The sequence below is a fragment of the Agelaius phoeniceus genome, chromosome 8 (genome assembly GCF_051311805.1).
Source record: "Agelaius phoeniceus isolate bAgePho1 chromosome 8, bAgePho1.hap1, whole genome shotgun sequence".
Lineage (NCBI taxonomy): Eukaryota > Metazoa > Chordata > Aves > Passeriformes > Icteridae > Agelaius > Agelaius phoeniceus.
In genome coordinates this window covers 22,048,350-22,071,010 of record NC_135272.1, presented here as the reverse complement: position 1 = coordinate 22,071,010, position 22,661 = coordinate 22,048,350, and the positions used below count along the sequence as shown (strand labels likewise).

At 36.5% G+C, this 22,661-nt stretch overlaps 1 protein-coding gene across 8 annotated transcripts in view; it reads right to left on the bottom strand.

Annotated features, from left to right (window-relative positions):
• The window catches only part of ZNF644 (zinc finger protein 644), a 75,207-nt gene that overhangs the window by 11,051 nt on the left and 41,495 nt on the right, over window positions 1–22,661 (bottom strand). For 5 of the 8 annotated variants that reach the window (XM_077182267.1, XM_077182265.1, XM_077182264.1 and 2 more), the window contains exons 2-5: window positions 16,345–16,400; window positions 7,172–7,244; window positions 2,891–5,916; window positions 2,115–2,720 (exon numbers count right to left, since the gene is read on the bottom strand). In XM_077182267.1, coding sequence (XP_077038382.1) covers window positions 2,115–2,720; window positions 2,891–5,885 — 3,601 coding nt within the window. In that variant the 5' untranslated portion in view covers window positions 5,886–5,916; window positions 7,172–7,244; window positions 16,345–16,400. Of the gene's footprint in view, window positions 1–2,114; window positions 2,721–2,890; window positions 5,917–7,138; window positions 7,245–16,344; window positions 16,401–22,661 lie in introns of all 8 variants that reach the window. The other 3 variants (XM_054638820.2, XM_054638819.2, XM_077182268.1) reach the window with 2 other exon arrangements.

Below are 22,661 nucleotides of genomic sequence, written 5' to 3'. Positions count from 1 at the left end.
TAAAGCACTCAATACTAAAATTAGGCTGCTGTTGAAGGCTCAGAGAAAACATGGTAAAACAAACCACTGAACAGCTGCTAGGCAAAACATTTTGTTCAGTGCATTTTCTATTCATTACTTTAGATGCACAATTGATAATGAAAGTAAATGATTTGAAGTTTTTTTTTGCTAAAATCTTTGTGCTAAATAAATATCAACAAAATAACATGCTATTTATCACAGAAAACAATGAAACAATACTGAACTCCTCATTTACAGACAAAGAAACCATTATAACTTATCTCCTGCTCAACTTCACCATATTTCTCCCTGTATTTTACCAAAGATATATTGTTTTGGTGAACTAATATTTCAGGTTCTCTACTAATAAATTATTAGAAGAATAAATGAAAAGCTACTACTCAGCTGAAAAGTCTCTGCAGGAAAGAAAGAATGCTATTCTCCAGCAGCCCACAGAAGACATGCTGTTTTTTCAGGCAAGTTACAAAAGAAGACCACCAGATTGGTAAAAGCCTTTATAAAACTAAAACCAGAATTAGGAATATTTGCCTTTTTAAGGAAAAAAAAGAAGATTTTCAACTTGATGTTAAATATTTTCTTATTAACTCAACTGGCACAGTGCATTAGTTATCAAATTCTGTTACCTCAGCCACAGAAAACTATCGGGCTCCATTCAGAACTGTTAGTAGTACTATGCGAGCATATGTTTATTTTTACTTGGTTGTTCATCATAACCAAACGGGTTCTACCTAGTATTGAGCAGTAAATATTACACAGAAAGCAAAACACAGTGTCAGGTTTGGCAAACTATTCTTGAGCATTATTTTTCAAATCATTAAACCTGTCAAAGATACACTTCCTTTATTAAGCAATCTCCTGTCTTAAGGGACAACCACAGACGTACAGAAGATGTAAAATCGTAAAATGTAATTCTTTTCCACTTCTACTATGTCATTTTAGAAAGCCACCCTTCTTAAGAAATTTATTGCCACACTTTTATAGCCCCTAAAAGAACTTCTGAGCGCATCAGATTGTTAGGGTTTTTTGTTTAAAGAAAGAAAAGAATACAGGTGAAAAAGTACTAGGCACTGCCAGTTTTACAAACCTAGTTAATAACAAGAAAAGAAACAGCACAAAAAAAGTCAGGGGTATAAAAATAAGATCCTGCTCTCCAGTCTTGAGAATCCTGCAGCATTGGTGGTGTCCAACCAAGAAACCGGTAAATGCAAGCTCTACATACACATTAAAAAGGATGTTGTAAGAGTTCCCCAAGACTAGAAATAATTCTCATGTGACAAGTAAGTTAAAAACATCACCCTAAAAGCCTGCTCTATTAGTATACAGAGTAGCTAGGAAGTTGATTGTAGAATTGTTTCATTAGCACAATTCTCAGTGGAGGGACAATCTAGGTCCTTATTGGTCAGAGGCCGTGCACTGGAAACCTGCTGGCTACAACTGTATGCCAGCAAAGCTTGAACCAGCACAGGTTGTCACTCAGGATCGACAGGCCCTAAGCAAGCATGAGTTTCTCACAGCAGCCACAATTTGCAACAAACAAGAATTAATCTATGTTGTAAGAGTATGTTTGCCTAAAACCATGAAAATTAGTGATTTACCAATGCAGTATTATGCATTTATAATGGGATCAACAGTTCTGTTAGTTTGAGCAAATGCTGCCTCGCACAAACCTTGACAACTTAAATGCAGTATTTCTAAACCAGCTGTTTTACTGCCCAAAAACAGGGTTGCAAGCCCAAACATTTCAGAACTGTTAGTCTACCAAATATGCATAGACACTTCAACTTGTTTACTGCAGGATGTGTCTTCTTCCTTACTGAGGCTCACTTTGTGTCCACTTTCAATTTGCATGCCCAGGCATATGCAGAACAGGAACTATATTCCATGCAAAAACCCTTCAGTGCTGCTGAGGGGTTTTTTCGCTTTAGGAAAAACAAGTCAGAAAAATTTGCTGTGCTACCTCTCGCAGTCAAGTGTCCTCTGGAAATGAAACAAGAATTAAATGAAGAGAATCCCAAATAAAATACTCTGCACTTGTACATTTTCTATGACTTATATGACTTTTTTGGAAATGTTGTCAAGAAACACCTTCTTACCTGACTGCATAGTCAAGTCCATTTTTTGTGGCTGATACATCAATGGACTGTCTTCATTTAATGGAAGAACACATTTCTGAACAAACCTCTTTCTTGCAGTTTGATTATGAATCTTTTGAGGGGAAATATCAGGATTCCTCTCTTCTCCTAACCTCTTGTTTTTCAGGAGTTCTATCAGTGTAAGTGACTGATTTCTTTTTTCATCATGCAGTACTGCTTTTGTTTCATCACATTCATTTAGGAAACTCAGCCCTTCTTCCTCCGATGCAGACACAGATATATCTTCAGTCTTTAAGCCATTATGGTATGCTTCAAGAGGTATAACATTCTGAGATAAAAAGTCATCATTTGATGCAAATTTCTGAGCAACAAATGGTCTGGGAATAATACGGCGACTGTTCAAAGCCTTTAGGATTTTTTCATACTTCTCTTCATTTTGCATCATCTCATTCAGAACACAGATGGGAGACTTGTGTGCGTCCCACTTGGTTTTGCCAAGCCTCTTCAGGTGTCCTCGCACATGATTAGACAATCCAATTTTGGTATCGAACCAGCCACCACACAGCTGACATGTATGCTCAGAGGAAGTTTCAGATTTCTCAATCGCTACAAAGAAAATAATTACAATGTTTTTTGACAATTATATACAGTTAAACATGACAACTGCAAATCACAAGAAGAGAGGCTTGACAAGAAGCTAAAGCAAGCCTTGTTCAGTGCTCAATAAATCCCTTTGTCCACCCAACTTCGTACCCACATAAAAAACCAAATCTTACCTTTTCTAACACGTTTAACTGGAGTCCCTGTTCCAGCTCTTTTAAAATGCTGCATTTTGTCACTTGTTGCTATTTGTTCTGGTGAAACAACATGACGGGCTTCGTAGCTTAGTCCAGCTCTGTGAAGATGTCCTCTGACATGATTGGACAAACCAACACCTGTTTCAAAGGTTGCTGGACAATATGGGCACGATTTCTTTTCAAGCGACAAATCAGTCCAGTGGAAAACTGAATTATGCTTTGGCAATGCTGATCCTACATTTTCTAAATTCTGAGGATCATGCAAATCATGCAAGAAGTTACTACCCTCAGCATCTTCGTAATACTCAAAATAAAAGCCATCATTCTGCTCATAACCAAGTGAAGATCTATCACCAGCTTCATTATCTTCCATTTTACCTTTGAATATGGGGAATAGGTTTACATGCTCCTGATTAATATCACTGTAAGATTCATCCTCCACAGACTGTGTAGTGTAATCACATAGTTCAACATTATCCCATGAACTTTCATCCTCCGTTTCATAGCTGTCTTTTTTTTCAGCAGAGTTTAGTTTCTGTAAAACAACAACAGTCATTTTATGCAGAAAATCTGGATAGCAATCCAAATCATCTCCTGTAACAGAGCCTTCCCTCTTGGATTCTTTAACCACTCTTTTTACAGCTACATGCCTATGATCTTTACAGCCTTCTGCCCTTTTGCAATCAAGGCTATTTGAATCCATGACAAAACAATCATTACTTGGTGAAGAAAATAAATGTAAAGCACTGACAGATTTGGACTCTTCCTTTTTTAAATGCAAAGGGTAAGAGTCACTAGATTTTTTAATAATCCTGTAGTTTTCATATTTGTGTCTATATAAATTACTTTTTTTGGCACTAGCTTTCTGCTTTGCTGCTTGATGAAAACATTTACGTTTTTGGTCAATGCTATTTCTAATAAAAAAGTTCTTGTTTGTAGAATTTAGATTGCACACACTTACAGATGACTGTGAAACGCTTTTCCGAGCCTTCTGTATCCTGTAGGGTCTCTTGTGAAGTTTTGCGAAGTTACTGGATTGTGAAGTAGAGCCAAATGATCTTTTTACATCCTGTTTTAAAGCAGAGTTCTTTGGAAAAGTAGAAGAATGTTTGATCAACTGTTTTGTCCTGCTACGAAAATCTAAAGATTCTTCTATTATACTGCCTTTTCTTTTCTCTTGTCTAAGATGGCTACCAAAGGGATCAAGGCATGATCCTGAATGCAAATATGCCATGTGTTTTTTTAAAATGCTTCTAGCTGAAGTAGCAAATGGACACAGCTTACACATATAGGTCGATGACTTTCTTGAGGATCCTAAATAAGGATCTTTCAAGGATGCCTTTTTCTGAGTTTTTCTCTGGGACAAGTCACTACCAATAATTGAACATTTGACTACTGCTCCATGAGCGATCCCTCGATGGCATTCCAGTTCATTTTCTGTCACAGCCATGAAATTGCATTCCTCACAACAGTAATATCTTTTATCTTTTTCATGGGTCTTTGCATGCTGCACAAACGTTTTGGGACAATTGGTACCAAATACACACTGTGGGCATTGTAACCGTGCACTCCTACCCTCATCCTGAAGTTCTTTCAGCTCACGGATTTCTTCCATCAGTTTCTGCCTTCTTTCCTGGTGAATTATCATATGTTTAAGAAGGGAATTACGATCTCGGAATGTCCTTCCGCATTCCCTACACGCATAGGGCCTGGGGACATTGAGATGTCGGAAATGACTGTTCCCATCTAAATGGTACATCATATGCCTATGCAGATGTTTCTTCTCTCTAAAATTCACATTGCACTTTGTACAGGGATAAAACGATGGTTCATCAGTACTGAAAGTAGATGGTGGTTCAGAATCATTCTCTTCACATTTGTTTTTCAAAGTATTGGATAGAAAAGTGCTAGTGTGAACAGGAGAAGTATCTTCTGCACAGTTACTAGTGGGACTATAAATGAGCTGCTGGATACCATCAACAGTTTCCAGCTCTTCATCTGTAGATTCAGGCTTTACTTTACTCAACGAGTATTTCTGTGGTTCTACTATTTGTAGCTCCTCATTCTGCTCTAAGAATTCAACATTTAACAGTTTTGATTTACTAGGAATACAACTGGTATCATCAAAACAGTCTTCAGTATAGCGTGTTATTTTACTAACATCCATTTTCCTTTTTCGCTTCTTTTCTAGCCCTACCTTACAGTGAATGGGAGACTTCTCTATTGTTTCTTCATTAGTCATAAGAAACTGTATAAACTCTTTCTGTGGATCCCAGCTGGGATCACATCCCGATCCAAAGCCACCTGTACCTGAGGAAATGCTTGTTAATGTATCGACACAATCATCTTTTAATAGTAAATTTTTATCATCCTCACAAACTTCTACTTGGTCTACTAAAGTGCTATCTACACTATTTCCTACTGTTTTCTGTGAATCACAACCAATTGAAGCAGAGGTAGGTAGATTTTTAATGGAATGAGTCAGGTTCTTAGCATGTGCTACATCAGGTAACAAAAATAAAACCTGGTGCTGATTGGATTTCTGTGTTGTACTCTTCGCAGGCAGCTGCAGATCATGAACCACTGTCAAAGTTGAGCAGGAATCTGCAAGATGACCTCCAGGCTGTCCAGTGGTTAATGAAACGCTGCCTTTATTCATAATGGAAGTCTTTGTTGAGGTGGAGTGTGAAACTGGTCCATTAACAGCAGTTCCTCTAGACAACATAAAGTTTTCACTAGAAACAGTAGGAGCACCAGTGTGTATAAATAGAGAAGCCTGGCCTCCACTTAAGGCTTTTTCAGATCTGTCCCTTGACAGCTCCTCAGTCAGAGTCAATGTATTGTTCTGAAATGATGTGTCACTCTCTTCTGGTTTGGGAATGCCACCTTCTTCCTCAGATACAAAATTATCATCACATAGGATTTCTTCTTCTTTAGCACCAGTGACTTCGGTATTTGTCTCTAAATCATCCATATTGCTGGTCTGTCCATTAAGTACATTTACACTAAAAAAAAACAAGAAAAAATCAGGCAATAGCAGAAATAAATAATGACAACTTTAATTTAGAGCTTTTCTTCAGGATCACTCTTCACACTGTAATCTAAAAAGATGTTTTGAACTTGTCAAAAATCTACTTTTCATTTAGGATATCCAGAATATTTATAGTGAACCAATGAAGAAAGAAAAAAACCCACTCTTTTTTTGCTATGCAATATTAATAACCATACAGCAAACTAGTCACTGCCAAATATCCCAGTTCAAAGAAACCTGAGACCTACACACAAGCAAGATAGGGAAAATCAGATTGCCAAAACAAAAGCAAATGCATTCTATATGTACATAAATATAGATTATCTTCAGTTGTTCTCCAGAAGTAGAAGTAAGCAGTAAAGGCTACCCAGACATCTACTAGCAATTCTGGTTTTTGTTTTTTTTAAACATACTTTCTTTAGGAAACTAAAACAGTCTTTACATTTCTCAAGGTAGCACTTTTTTTGAAGTACTTCCATACAACTGACCTGATGCTGCATGGAAGCCTGCAGAAGGGAAAAACACAATGAAGCTGATTTTGAGTATCTGATTAGTGACAGAGACACAGCAAAGATCAAACTCATTGAGGAAACCAGATGTCTTCCTATTCCCTTCTTAGAAAAGAACCCTCATTGCTTAAAACAAATAAATCCCATTTGCTTATAAGGCTATTTTAAATGATAAGCATATTAAACAACATTTTATCAAAGGTGGGGGAAAAATACTGTAAGAACAAAACATTGCATTAGGATCTACCTACCAGATGAAGTCACTGTGTTGAATCCAGAGCATGACACTAACAATATCTTCCAGTACAGAGAACTACTGCATATTAATTCCCCATGGGTGGCCTCGTCTTTCTACAAGTGACTCTTACTCATACATCTAATCATCTATTCAATGCTTAGTGAGCACAAAGGAGCTGCCTACACATGAAAATCAATGTGTGACCAACAGAAATGTAAACTTTACTCTACCCTGGCATTCACTTTTTATACAGGTCCCAGAACACATAAGTGAGCATAAGGCATTAAAACATCTTGGAGTCAGGACATCTATATTTTACAAAAATCACATATTTTACCCTTAGAGAGTATTACTCACTTTGATCTTTTATGGGATTTGATTCCTGCAATCACATAGTTTCAGTTACTAATTAACATTTTGAATGGAACTCAGTTAAAAGGAGTTATTACCTAGACTCTTTGAATTAAGATGTTATAACTCACAACTAATATCCATGGCTTCCTGCAATGGTCCTTTATCGAAGTCCAGGAAGACCACTTTGGACATCCTTTTTTCCTAAGGAGAGAAAACAACCTAGTTAAACGATTTTCATCTCCAAATATAACATTTTAAAGTATGTCCAGTATTTTAAACTCAACAGAATGACAGCTATCCACACAATTCAAAGCTAAGTACAACTTCACAGAAATTCTCTTTTATTGCACTTGTTTTGTTTCAAATCAGCAAAAGGACAAAACAATTATTTAACCTTTTCTGAGTTTGTAAAAAACAAACCCTAATGTAAGGTAACTTACTTTTGCAGATGAAAGTAATTCTATTTGGAGCAGAAATACAATGAAAAATTAAGTCATTAAAAAAGTATTTCCCTTGCTACTCCACCACTGAACTAGCCAATTTAGAAATACAGCAATGCTCACATCAGAGGCATAATAAATGTTTGAAGTGCGTGAAATATTTTATTGTATTATTATCTGTAACATACCTTTACGCACATGTTCTACTGGACACCCGGTTCCTCATCTTGCCAAAAAATCTTCTTAGATTTTTTTTCTTTGCTTTGCTGTTTTGAGATGGTTTGTTTTTCACTATAATAACGACTTCCAATAAGATCACATCCAAAGCTACCACCCTAAAATGGTGATAATGCACCACCCAGCAGGAGTCTTTACATCACCTTGGTAAGTTAGAAATGGGCAGTGCAAACATGTGCTAAGAATCAGTAATGCAAAAGTCAATTAAAAGAAGTGAAGCCTACAATGATGCACAACAGCTCCAGCAATTTTGTAACTCAAAAATGTAGGCTTCATATAGTATCAGGCAGCAAGGTATAAAACTGTTCACAAAACCTTGGTAAGAAATTGAGTAAGCCAATTTTGCCTGGAAGATGTGTGTTTTCCTTGGTTTATTGCTGCAGAAGCAGACAAAAGCCTGCTCAGTCTATCTGAGAGCCTGTATTAGCTTTGCTCAACAGGAAGCAACGTTGCTAACAAAGTGGTAAATTCAGTGTTAATGAGTGGCTTCACTGTTACCACCTCTGAGGTAAAACCTTCCATGTTCCAAGTTCCACCCATCTGTTCTGGTGTGAGGGGTTCAGAGGAAGAACAGACGCTTCCCATTCAAAGCAACTTCAGTGGTACCCCCGAACAGCGGGGAGGCAGACTGAGAATACTGTGCTGCTTGGAGCCTGCAATCCTCATTATCAGAATGGCTCCTCAAAACTGCTCACAGGTTTACAAGATGAAGACAAAATTATGTTGCTCTACGTACAAAATCATACTGCTAATGAATATTAGTATTAAAGCTGAAGTTAAGAAAGTGGCTAAGACACCCCGTGGTCACCATTAAACTGAAATTCTCCTCAGAGTTACCAGAGATATCTAAAGCATTACCTAATGCAATCTTGTAAGAGACTCCTCTCCATACTGTGTATGTATGGAGATTGGGAACTATTCCATATGGGTATGATTAGAAGTCTTCTGTGGTAAAACAGGTAGCCCTACAGATTTCAGTCTTTGAATCAACCCTGAAATGCTTACTGAATCAATAATATCACTACTACATTTTAATAATTTTCAGCTAATTATCACTTTTATTCTTATCATCATGTATTATTATTTTTCCAGCTATCAAGTTGGTACAATTCACTATTTTTTGTGCAGGACAACAACAATAAAGTTAACAGTTTTAACAGTGTGGCATTAGAGAAAACAGAAAATGTACTTTTAAATTATAATAATTTGGTCTTGTGATAACACTGAACTAAGATGCAATAATCCAGTTACATTATCTACTCCACATGTCAGAATTTATGCAGTAACAATGACAGGTATAACTAAAGACCCAATGCCATGTTTCTTGAGGAAATGTTATCATCTAACTTGTCTCTCAGGGAAAAAAAGAAAAATTATTCATTGTAACTAAGATGTAATCAAGGCTATGCAATACACTTTGCATGCTTCCATCAGAGTTTTAAAATTATCTTCTCTACAACATATGAGGAATGCAAAATTATTGTGTCAAAATATATAGCATTTAATACTTGGTGTATTTGAAAAATTAAAAATTGAGATCAAACTTTCAATTTGTTGAAAGTACTGCTTATCATATCCACTACCAGGACTATATTACCTCAACTAAATGTTTGAACTAATTTTTATTTAAGCATCTAGTGCAATATACCTAGGAGATATATACATGTAAAAATGGTGATGGAAAGTGTCTGGAAAAGCCTACACAAGTATACACAATTCCAGCTCCTACCTTTGAAACACACTTTATCTAAAGGCTAGGTTGAATTCAATTATTTAAATTCAATTATTCAGTTTAATTCAATTAGTTCAGTTAAGCCTAAGAATAACTGCAATACACTTAACAGCGTTATTCTTGGTTTACATGCTATGCTATTTACTATACAGAAATTGTTTCATATTCAAAAGTAGAAAGAAACCAATTATTTATTCAGCTAAGCCACACTCCACTCTCTATTAATTGATTTGAAATCTACCTAATTTTAAAATACTGGTTTTATTCATAAAGTATCAGTTTTAAAAATCATAATGTGTTCTGCAGATATGACTGCCTGTGGCCAGACAGTCCGAGCATTAAAGAAGTGTAAGGTCAGATCTATCTTCAAGCTGACAGATCATAATTTAAATGCCTTAAGCTAATCTTATTGTCTCAAAAAATCTTGAACATCAGTATTTTTGCAAACTATCAGCACTTGCTATAACACCCTTCCTACACTACATCTTGAGGTTACTACAGAAGAAATGAGGTGATAATTGCATATTAACATAATTATTTGGTAATCCCTCCAAGCAGGCTTCCTAGGTCACTCAGTAATTCAGATTAGATGCAACCTTCCTGTCATCAGATCTATGCTGTCCACTTTCTGTTCATTAATAATTCTTTTTGATAGGAATGTACTTAAATCCATTGTTCTATGTACATTATTAATTGTATTTATGACCAGTAGGTTTATGACCTTTCCAAGTTCTTATTTCATAACTACAACCTTTACTATGCAGTAGGGTCACACACCAAATTAGGAGCACTGCCTTCATGCAATGCTAGCTCAGTAAAGCTTGCACCTCAGTGCAAGCCCAGTGTCATTTCATAGGGATTTACAATAAATTTGAAAGCACACTGGAGCCGAAAATTAGGACAGAAGAATTTGGCTGAGTTTGTGAAAAGCATTTAGTGCCTTTCTGTGTTCTGATATCAAGTTTCTCACTAAATTCATAAATGTGAGCCAATGAGTTAAAAGCACAGAGCAACTATTAAGCAGCACAAACACTTAGAAGCCATCTCCTAAATGGTTTGAATTTCATCAGCCTAGTTAAAGAAACTGAAGAAATCCAATGTCTTTCAGCAGTGCTGTAACAAAGGCAAAAACATACTTGTCCTGTGCTAAATAACTCCTCATAAGTCAAGTTCTTTAAGCAGATATGTGGATATCCAGGACACTCAAGGGATTGTTCAAATATTCAAGACATAGGAAAGGTGCTTCAGGTCTGCACCGCTCCCATTTAGATTTTTCTTTGAGACTTCATTATGTAAACAGAGAAAACTAACAAAACCTACCATTTTTCCACAAGTGTCCCTGTAATAAAGCTTTCTCAAGAGACAGATTGTATTAAAGGTGTTAGAACCAAAGTCACAGATTTTTAGGCAACAAACAGAAGACCAGAGAGAGTTTAAGTACATCATGGTACAGGACTAAAAAGCATCTCATTCCATTTTGCACCATCAGTCTATGCTTTAAAACCTTAATCATGGCAAACATCAAGCACAGAACTTCTGCCAAAAGAGAAAGGTTTAAGAACCTCTGGAAAATGAAGGTTTGTATAGAGTAATAGAGGAACTGGTAGTGTACCAGCACAAACCAGCCACATCTTGAGAAACAAAGAACAACCTTAGAATTCAGCTGCACAATATTTTTGCCTCCTCCATATAGTAATGCACAGAGTTTATGCCTCTGGAGCTTTGGGTGTTATCTAGCAATATTTATGGTGCAAATCAATAAAATCTTGATACTTTGATCATTAGAAGAATACCTATTACTTGTTTTCCAGTTTATTTTTTTAAAAAGCTATCCCACTCCACCCTTCAGATGGAAATAAAACCACAAAGCCTGACAACTAGAGGTGAGTCAGTGACTTCCCTCAGCTTCTATTTGTGTTTGCAAATTAAGTTGTTGAAAATACATTTCCTTCTGCACAGCTGAAACATTATTTGTAGACCACCTTACTTAGCTTTGAAACCTACAAATGAACACTTCTGCATTTTTTCAAACTTCTGCAGTGAAGAGACAGCTTGTTTAATATGCCTAACACCATGAGTCCTGCCCTCCCCACCTACTCTACACACAGTCCACAGTTATTAATCTAACTACAACATGAAGAGTTCCATTCAAAACTAGTTATCTTCAATACAATCCAAATCCACAGCTGTTCACATAACAATACAAACACTGGAAAACTCCCATAGCTAACTAGACTGCCATATAAAAAACTTTTTAAAACAGTATGAAATATTACCAATACAACATTTGTATTATACCTAAATAAATACAAAGTTACTGCCATCCACAGTATAGTCTTTTACAACACTGTTAGAAAGTTCACTGAGTTGTCTCGGTGAAAGAGGCAACTGCGGAAAAAGGTGATCACAGAGAAATTCTCATTTATAGAGCAGTCATGACAAAAGCAGCTTAGTTCCTAATGCAACAATGTCTTCAAAAGCTCTCTGTCAGGAACAGTAAGGAAACCAAAAATGCCTTTAAAATGTCAAAAGTTCAGAAACGTGATTTCTGGTCTAAAACATCTAAGAATGGTGTGTTAACATCTCATGTGAAAGAAGACTGAACAAAACTTAAGAATAACCATCATACAATTAGAAATCACAAAAGAGAATTCCATTATTGCCACCAACCACTCTTAATCTTACTCGTCTAGTATTGATTTGCTTGGGGAAACAACCAGTTTGTCACAATGGGGGGCATCATGATAAAATTCAATACTGAAATCAATAATAATAAATGACTGTACAATTTAAGTGTGACAAGAACCACATGTATCACTATAGAAAATACTCCTCTGGTTTTAACTGCTCATGCAGCATTTAAGACAGTTTCACGGGCAGGTGAAAATGAACTAGGAATTTCTAAAAGATGACTAGCCAGAACACAAAACCAAGATGTTGAATCTGGTAACTTAAGAACAGTCACACACTGTCTGGCAACCCCACAGGCTTTGTAACTCCTGCCCAGAATTCCACAGCCCTGTTCACACAGGACAGCCAGGTACTTGTCTTCGTGTTCCTGCAGCTCTCTAGATTGGATTTTTAGTATTGCAAAGTAGTTTGAATTGTACTACCATTAGCTCTACTAGAGATGAGAACCACAATCAAATACTGAATTGTCCTAAATGCAGACATACATGGTAATGACTAGCAGTATTCCAATAAAGACACAGAAGTATTAAAAATACAAAATTACTGTTCTGTGAAAACACACACTATTTCTCTTCTTAACTTCAATATAGGTACAAAAGTATTTTAAAAATGGTTTCCAATTATCAACTTTGAATTTACCATTCTGACAGCTGGAGAAAATTACACAAAAATTATTATGGATACGGTAAAAGCATGTTCTCTCTATCCCTAGTTATGTAGAATATATTGACAGCAAATTTAATATATATAATTTAATGCTCTTCTCCCTTCTACCTCCCTTCCAGGGATCCTGTTTTCCAGAGTTCTCACTCCAAATAAAATAACATTATCACTTAGTAGAGTGCTATAATCACACTCAAATTTATAAACATGCATTTTCCAAGTCTCACCTCATTTTCTAGTTGTATTTCTACAATTTCAGATTTTACACAGGAAGAATCCCTCTTCTTCACCACCATATACTTAAATACCTTCCCGATGTGTCACACCTCAAGAGAGGTTTCTCAGTGTGGCTCTCCAGGCAATACAGTAAAAGTATTTCCTCCCTACAGAACCTACTGCCACCAGCAATGTTCCTCTCCAGTCACACTAAGTGAGACATTTCACAAAGAGATCATGTGTAGGAAAGTATCTGCATTCTTCCAGACTTTAAAATCACCACTACAGTCCTTACATGGGGCATTATACTAAAATTAAAGAACCTGCTGACCACTGCAGATTTTGGCCTGCAGAGAAGAGGAAGTATTTTCAACATGGCATCATATACTGTCAAATTACTGGGTTATTCATTGGAATTTTCTTTGAAGCAAAACCAGTTTAAATAATTGCTGCCTTCTTCCACTCTTCCAAGTTCGTCCATTCACACTTCATCAACATTTCACTATCCAGTTTAAAAGGCTGGGGACCCAAACACCAGTGAATCAGCACAGTCAAGAGGTGACTATGGGTAAGGGCACAAACTTTTACTAGCTTTGTTGACAGAAAAATCCACTGGGGAATCTTTTCCTAAAATCTACATGAATAAATAAAAAAGTAAAAATGTAGAGAATGTTTCATAAGGCAAAAAAGCTTTGACAGTCCTCTATTAAACTGCAGAATGCAGCACTATAAAGAATTCTACCATGAAAGCAAATTTTATGTTCTAAAATTATTTGAACTAAACTACTCAACTGAAGCAAAATGCTAGAAGTAAATGCTAAAATAATTCAACTGGGGAACATTAAATACATCTTCTGAGAATACTATTAACACAAGCATTACTCTTAAATTGCGTATTAGACATGATAGCTAGATTTTCCATAGAGACATACAAATGCAAATCCTTCCAGTGGGTTAAATAAAAGTATTTTCATTTCTAAAACACATAACTAACTTTCAGAAATTTAAAAACTAATCTACTCCTCATTAACCTATAGTTTTACAGGATCAGCCACCTTATCTGATCAGAGACAAGTCCTTTTGAAGCCAGGTACTGCCACCAAGTGGTGGTGAAATTTGGATTTGCAAATCCAGTTATTCCCCACGTGTATAACATACAGACTGAAAAACGTTCCTGCAGCTGCCAAATATGAGCAATGCTCTGCTAACACAAGACATTTTAAAATTCTTTCAGTCATCCCTGCTGCCCCTCTCTGAACCTTTTTCAGCTCTTCTATTTTTTTTTCAGTCACCTGACTAGAAGCAGCAATACACATTGCAATGCAATGCAGCTGTGGTACACCACAAATTCACAGAACTGGATCTGGGTTGTGTTCTGCTCCCTAATAAAGCACAATCATTTCACTGATTTACTGACTATTCAGTTGTCATTTTTACTGATCTCTGGGAACCTCAAGATCTCTTCCAAGCAAAAGCAATACTGATCAAACATCATTACACTGTTTCCACTTATTCTTTTACATGTTTTTCTGCCCTCTTGCTATGAATGCAATCCTACAGGTGTTCTCCTCAGAGACCAGCTTTTCCCTACTAAACACAGATAACCACCATTAAGATGAAAGGTCTTCAGAGTTTCATTCTGAAGACTTCATGCTTAAAACACACAGTTATTTATACATCAGACTTTTAAACTAATTTTTTGTATTTAAACGAGCAACTAGATAACCACACAAATTAAAAAGAAACAGAGCATAAATGGCAAGCTTTAAGTACTGAAAGCATTAGAAGGCACAAGGAACAGTTTACTGAACTGAATTTTATTGAATTTTACTGTCAATTCAAGTCTCTTTTCTAGCCATATTCTTGTTTTACACTCATCCTTAGATGAAGTATTTCCTTTTGCAGAGTTATATTCATTTGTTCTCTCAAAGCAGCACATTTCAGAAACCAGCAAAGTCAGGCTAAGGCAGTAAACATCTTCTACACGTAAGTATATGCATAACACAGTGGTAGAGCTTATTTTTAATTGTTCATAGTTCAGAAGACAATTCATAATCAAAGTCCTGAATCAGTTTTACATTATACAAAAGATCAGCACTCAATAGAAGAGTTATTTTAAATTCCCCACAAAGAACTCTTCTATAATCAGTATTTAAATGTTGACAGCAACAGCTCTGAAGAAGTCTTAGTGGAACAGAAGATATGAACAAAGCAGTTCATGTCTATTTTAATATGTACATACTACAATTTCAAGGCAATATTAAGTCTACATAATAATTGAAGCTTGGAATTGAGGAACAAACTCATTTAAGCAAATGGGATCTCCCTCTCACCTCTTCAAAATATCAAGTCACTGCAAGCAGCTGCATTCTGAGATGGCACCTAAGTCAAACAGCAAGCAGGAAACTTGAGGAGACAGCTTTGGTTTGTTACAGGTCTCTGCAGCTGAGTCCACCATGCCATGTCTCCAAAGGAGAGAACTCACTGACCTGTGGGGCCTTACCCAAAGATTCTCTTGAAAGACTCAAGTTAAAACGGATTAGAGTTCATTGTTACATGTTTCACAGAATTATATGGAGACAAGATTAATTTTATAGTTCTAATTATTCCTGGGGTAGCAAGTAAATGGGAGAGAAAAAGATAAGATTCTTAATTCTTTTTCTCAAAATAACAGAGAAAGGGGGTGGGGGGAAGGAGGAAAATGCTAGTTACAGGAAACTTTTCCTAAATGGACACTTTGCAATTGCAAACGAACACTTAAGTTCTACCAGGAGTAAATCTCCATAAACTTTGTCTTTCAAATAGCTTGCAAATGGGTTCCTAAAGACAGGAAGAGAGGACAAAATTCCAACACAATTTCGTTGTTTGAAATTTGAAATGCTATTCTGATAGTTGGTCAAATTTCCCACGCAGTTATTTATTAATACATTAAGTGCAAGTTTAACAGGCTGCTTTTACAGTGCAAAGTACAATTTCAGTACTTTGAAACCAGGAGGATAGTATGTTGACAACAAAATTATTTAAAGTGCTCATAATTTTGTCTCTCAACAGCTAGCAGAACACCTTGATAGCTTTTTAACTATAATAATGTATGGAAGAAAAACATTATCATCATAATATTAAACAATGGGGGAAATATCTTTTGTTCCTCTTTCAGTTTTGTAGAAGTAACACTGCACCATTACAGTACATACATATACATTATATTAATCAAGATACAAATTTCAAGAGAATTTTCACTGACCACTTTTCTGCAGGTTTAGCAGTATATGCAAATGGCATTTTTGGGGAAAAAACCCACCAACACAAAACTCCTACTCACCTTTGCTTGTTTGATTTACATTATGCTGTAAGATCCACTTCCACATTAAAACAAACCTGCAAAATAAAACAAGAACTTACTGTACAGCTGTCATTGCTTTCTGCTGGTGTCCTAGGCTGTGAGACAAGACAGGCAAAGCAGGGAAGTAAGAGATCCCCAGCCATAAATGTATTCTATCTTTTTTATCTCAGGGTAAAAGTATCAACATTCCAGTGGTCTTCTCTCAAACACGTGTAATCTCCAAATAACATAGCTACTGGCATTTTAATTTTAAAAATCTACCAGGAAGTTGTATCAAATATACACTTGCCATTAAATTAAGTGGACAGAACAGGGGAAAAGGAAGTTGAATGGAAAGAAAAGCTCTGCATTTGCTGCTAGTGCCTTCAAAGTCAGCTATCTCAATGTCCCTGAATAAGGAATGATGCACAGAAAGGAAATTGATACAAATGAATGCTTTAAAGAAATCTTTTCAGCAAAAATGATCAACATATCTGAGATTAAGTATTGGAGGACTTGAAGCCTGGGCCTTTCTAATTTCTCACCTTTTCTAAGGCAAAGCTGCATTTATGATTCTAAGGTTAGCTGGCCTACTTAAAAATTATCATTTATTTGTCTGCATGAAAGCTGATCAATATCAGATGAACTTGTTTTGCTCATGTATCTTTAGAACTAACTATACAAGGTCATTTTTCACTTCCTATTCGGAAATTTTGAAGAGACTCCAAAAGCAACTGAAGCTGCACAAAAGCAAGAATGGATTTGGGTATGGTATCTCTACAGAACTGGGTCTACTAATGAAGACACAATTACCAGCAGAGAGCTTTACAGAAAGGGTAGGTTGTTCTTATCTAGACTGTTTAGGGCATGATCAGAACTGACTCTGAATGAAGTAACTATCATCACACACCGTCCTTATTTTATTCACACATAGCTTTTTGATTCAGAGTTCCCCAATCAATCTGCAACTGTCTCAAAGCCTTTTGCCGAAATTACAAAGACAGAGAGTAAGGGAAGACAGACCTTTCAAAAAAGCCTGACTGGATAATATAAAGCAACAGAAGATAAGTATTTGAGCTCCTCTTCCTAGCCCCAGGATTGTGTCCCAACTATCACATTAAACTGTAGCTTTATGCATCAATGTTACTCAATATACATGCTCATTTCTCAAGTAAGATTTATTACAGAAAAAATACAATTCTTTGGTCAGATTTTAAAGTAATATTCGTTCACCTAGAGAAGCAGAAGTGTTACTTTCCAACAGCACTGTAGCTCCACTGTATGTTACAGAAAGTAAATGTAAAGCTATAGTTATATTCCCACAAAAATAACAGCCTCCATATACAAAGAGCCAAAACACCTTTCAAAAACTGAGAAAAACAGTCAATGGTCATGGCTTTACATGATCAAACATTATAATGAGCACTAAACCAGACATCTCAATAAGCCTGTGCACTTTAGCTGGGGAGCGACAACCCCAGTCTAACACTTCTTTAATTAAGAATTACAATGACTCTGCCCCCGTGCAAAATGGCCTCAACACCTACATCTTCTAAACTTTGCAATGAATTAAACATTAGTAATGACTGTTCTCAACACAGATTTCATGGCTTGTGACTCAAGTGCAGACAGAATATTTCAGTCAAAGGACTGAGCCCAGACAACTGCAGATCACTGGGGTGATAGAGCAGTACAGTGTCATACCACCCACTACTCTCTGTAAGAGCCCTTCAACAGGAGCACTTTACTCTGGATCAATCAATTGACTTAGTACAGGGTATTTTATGTGAACAATCTATCTAGAGAATACTCTTATACTCACTGAAGGTGCACTTGGCAGAAAACTCAAATGCAAGTACTCTTGCATTTCAGTATTCTTTGGATCACAGGGAGCTCACAAACCATGCTGGGGATAAATCTGGGGTTATTCTACACCTGCCACAGAGGGAAAGAGAAGGGAAAAGAGAAGATGGGCCATCCTAATTTGGATATCGTCCAGCTGAAGAAGAGGTGACAAGTTTCACAAAGAGATCACCAGCAAGTAAACTGCTGAAGGACCAAAGGGCTGGTCACTGTAGCCCTGCATCAAAAACTTCAAAGGGCCCTACAGAATTAACTCCCCTTTTTGGGATTTCCAAGCTGATGTACAAAGCTCCACCAATGCGAGATGGTACTTGCAGAGTCATGCAAACATCTTTGTGAAGGCAACACAATCCACAGGACACCAGATCTTAGCCCAAACTATTGACAGCATGAGACTGTTTAAAGCCACCCACCTACAGTGCTTAACCAGCACTCACATCTCCTCTCAAAGGTCTTTCTGCTGTCAAATAAGATTTCTCTCACTCCACTACAAACTCTAACACCTACTATTAATTTCAAGGGTGATGACATTTGAAATAACTGAGCACCTGACATTCTTTACCAGCAGATTTGAGAAAGGTAGTTCTCCAAAAATTTCCTTTAGGAAAGGCAAAGATTTCAACATCATAAATGCTTTTGCTTCAATTTGCCTGTCTTAATTCTCATTATCAGGAAAGGAAGTGGGAATGAAAGTCACTCTCCCATACCAGGTAATAAAAGAGGGCATGAAAAGGGTGACAGAACTGAGTAAGACATGTAGTTACAGAGCATTCACCTGAAGGCCTTGATCTTCAGAGTGAGAAGGGGGACCACAGCAGGGAAAAAGGGCTGCTGTAAAATGGTCAGGCTTCTGATAAGCAGCTTCCTGTTCTGATATGGGCAGTGAACAGGAAGTGGAAGAAAACCGAAATGGTAGAGATGAGAGATTACAAACGCACCCCCAGTGACAGTAACCAAAAAAAGATGGACTGAAAACTCTTGCTATAATAAAATTATCTCCTAACAGCACATCCCCTCCCTCTCTGAGGAAAAAGTTTAAGAAATACTAGAATGCAAAGGTGTACAATGACTAAGTAAAGTTTGTTTTAATCATAACAAGAGTTTTGACCCATTTGTTTACTATGCAGCCCTCATTTCATAATAGATCTGCATTGTAACTGACATTTCCACATCCATCTGGGAAAACACACCATCACCTTTAACTACCACCTTCTCCTGGGATGACTGCAGCTAGGAATGTAATTCATATGGAAGCCTCTTAGGTGGTTTATTCAACGGGTTTTGTTTTGCTGTGTGTTGCTGTTTACACAAAACCAGTTTTGCCCCTATAGCTGATTATGCCTGTGTGGGAAGAAATAAAGAGGAAGAAACAAGGAGTAGAATAACTATACTACACAAACTACTGTTGTTGATATAAACTGTGGATAAACAGTCAATTCCACCAGCTTTGACGTAACATAGCAAAAAGGCTTGTAACTGTAGACTTGACTTCATGGCTTAGAAAATTTGATAGTTAGTCCAGAGTGGCAGCTACATTTATTAGGGTATGATCATCCCAGCATTAAATTCAAATGCAGAGTGTGAGGTGTGGAATAAATTTCATTCTAATATCTGTTGCAGCTCTGGAAAAAAAATCTATACTCTTACAAAAATCTAAGAATCCTAAATATCAATGCAGGAAAAAACAGCCAGCAGAAAGCAGAGATTACTAAGAAAAGGCTATTACAAGAAAGCCAGAAGTTCCTGCCAAAATTGTACATGCAGTATCGGGGATAAAGTAATTTCAGAAGATGACTGAAAAGGCAAAACCTCAGCTGATGGGAGTCCTACATCAGTTGAGACAGCTGAAAAGCTCTTTAAATACAAGCCTATACTGCCATTTTCCAAACAAGTGCTCAGCAATGACCTTGTCTGTACAAAAATGTAGTTTCCTGCTTTCTATTTGCAGAAGGAGCTTTGATTGTCTTTGATTTCTATTTAAAAAGTATAAAAACAACTTAATCTACATTCTGTACCCACAAATATCTAGAACTAACAGCCAGTGTAGATTAAATAATCATTTGAATTTAAACATGAGGTTTTCTAAAACCACAAAATTAATCCCTTCTGAGGATTTGTAGAACCTCTCAATCTATGCTATTCCAACTGTAGTTTAACCAACTGAATGATATATGCCACAATCCCATTTACCAAAATTAAATTTGTAAAGAAAAAATAATAATCACTCTTCTTAAAATAGTTAATGAAGAGTAACACTTAAGAACAGGCACTATACCAGAGTCTGAATTACCCAGAAGCCAAATTAAGCAAGAGCTTAACACTTTACAATGCGAAGAGACAAAATATTAAGTCTTTACTGGAGATGCTTCTGACTTCAAAGAATCTGCAGTGAGTGAACAAAAGCAAGCAAAAACTGCAAGAGAGATGACTGCCTCTTGCATTTTGAATTTCCTGCTAGATTTTGAGAGTTATCTGAAAAGTAGTTCAAAGAAGTTACAGTTCTTCCTTTGTCTGTTCATCACAGTAAAAGCCACACGCACAGTTCCCAAAGCTGTGGTAGGGCTTTCACGTGGAAATGTTGAAATCTCTCATTTTTCTACTCATAGAAAGTATTGCTTTTTGACAACACTCCATATGGGACAGTGAAGCACTTCAAGGGAACGTGTGACAGCATAGGAGATGAACACAACTGATCATACCTCAGACTGGGAAGCTGTTTCAGTCCAAACAACATTACAAGTAGTTGAATGCAACATTAATAGGAATATCACAGTAGGAAAAAAAGTAGTCTCATAGAGTAGCTTGAATGGAAAAAAAGGAACCTCTGTTTATATCATCAATTAGGTCTCACGAGTGATTTAATTATTATTTCAAAAATGTGCATATCATAAATTTAAAAAAATTGAAGTCATCACAGCAGAAAGTATTCTGTTAAGAAGAAGTTTGGACTACCATACTGGCTGAAAAGGTTGTTTTTCCCCTCTATCAGTAAAGAGAGCAGATGCAATCACTCAAAGATGTACACAACAGACACACAATAAAGATGCAAAGATGTCTACAGAGAATCAAGGGGAAACAAACAATTTGAGAGCTATTTACTTTGAGCATACATTATCCAGTAAGCAAATACGTAACAATGAACGCACAAATGAAAGCATCATAAAAGTACTAAACTGAAGCATCAGTTTGAAGATGTGAGTCCTGAAAACATTTAGAATTTCAAGACCTTATGAGAAAATACTACCATGTTGTTTCTGAAGGTTACTTACCAATGCAGTTTCTCCCCTCAGCTAAGATGGGTGCAACATTCTAAGTATCACTGATATTAAAAAGTTTACAGTCCATCAATACCCTACTAAATTGAATAGCATTCTTCACTATGAGATTTACCATAAGCAATAAACTACAGGGAAATAATTCACCATCTTTATAATTTCTCTGCCCATTTAAGCTACAGATCAATTTACCACTTGCATAATAAACATCCATACATTTTCAGTTACCCTTCAGCCTATTCATTTTGACCACATGAACTAGCTCTTCATTTACTGCACTTATATACCTTAAATATAACAGCTTTTCTTAAATGGGGAAAGCCTAAAGCCCAGAATAACATCATCTCTCCATTCCACTCCAAACTACTAACGGCACTGTACGCATCCTTGGCATCATCCTTGTCTCTGAACTCATCTCTGTTCATTTTGCTGGCAGCAAAATCTCATCAATACATTACCTGTATAGGGACTGCCTCTACCCTTCCAGTTATACAATCACTCTGTGCCCAGTAATATACATACACATATATATTCCTTCACCATGCATCATCATGTAAGCTTTACACAGAGCAAATAAAAATACAGTGACATACCCTATGACGATAGGCACTGCAAAAAAGCATTCCAGAAGATGTTTACACAAAATCTTCCCTACCTCGTAAGAAATTGGATTATGGTTCCTTAATAACTTTTAGTCCAAGTTTGCACCTCCCATTTCTCAGCTGAAAAGTAACTGAAAATGTAAACCAGGAAAGCTTGATCACTGAAGTGCTTTCTAAGGAACCAACAGCCTTAAGTAAAAAACATGCATTTTGTGTCTTAAAAAAAGCAAGCTTTTAGAAACATCTGAGGCAACCTCTTATATTTCAAGGTTTGTTTTAAAAATTCTAAACTGCACAGTGATGCTACACATTTGTAGTCTTGTCCTCTCCTTTCTCCAAAACTACAGAATTTTAATAAGAACATGAAGCTTTTATTACAGTTAAGCATAAAAGTAAAAAAAAGTTTAAGCTAAGATTGTGTCCATCAAATTAGTGCATCCCCTTTAGTGTACCACTAAGCAATACCATTCTACAGTTCAAACATCTGTCCTCACATACTACACATTTTTCTACAACTTCCAAGTTTTCTCTTACACATACTTGGCACACATTACTGTAAAGAGTTTATCAGCCACAC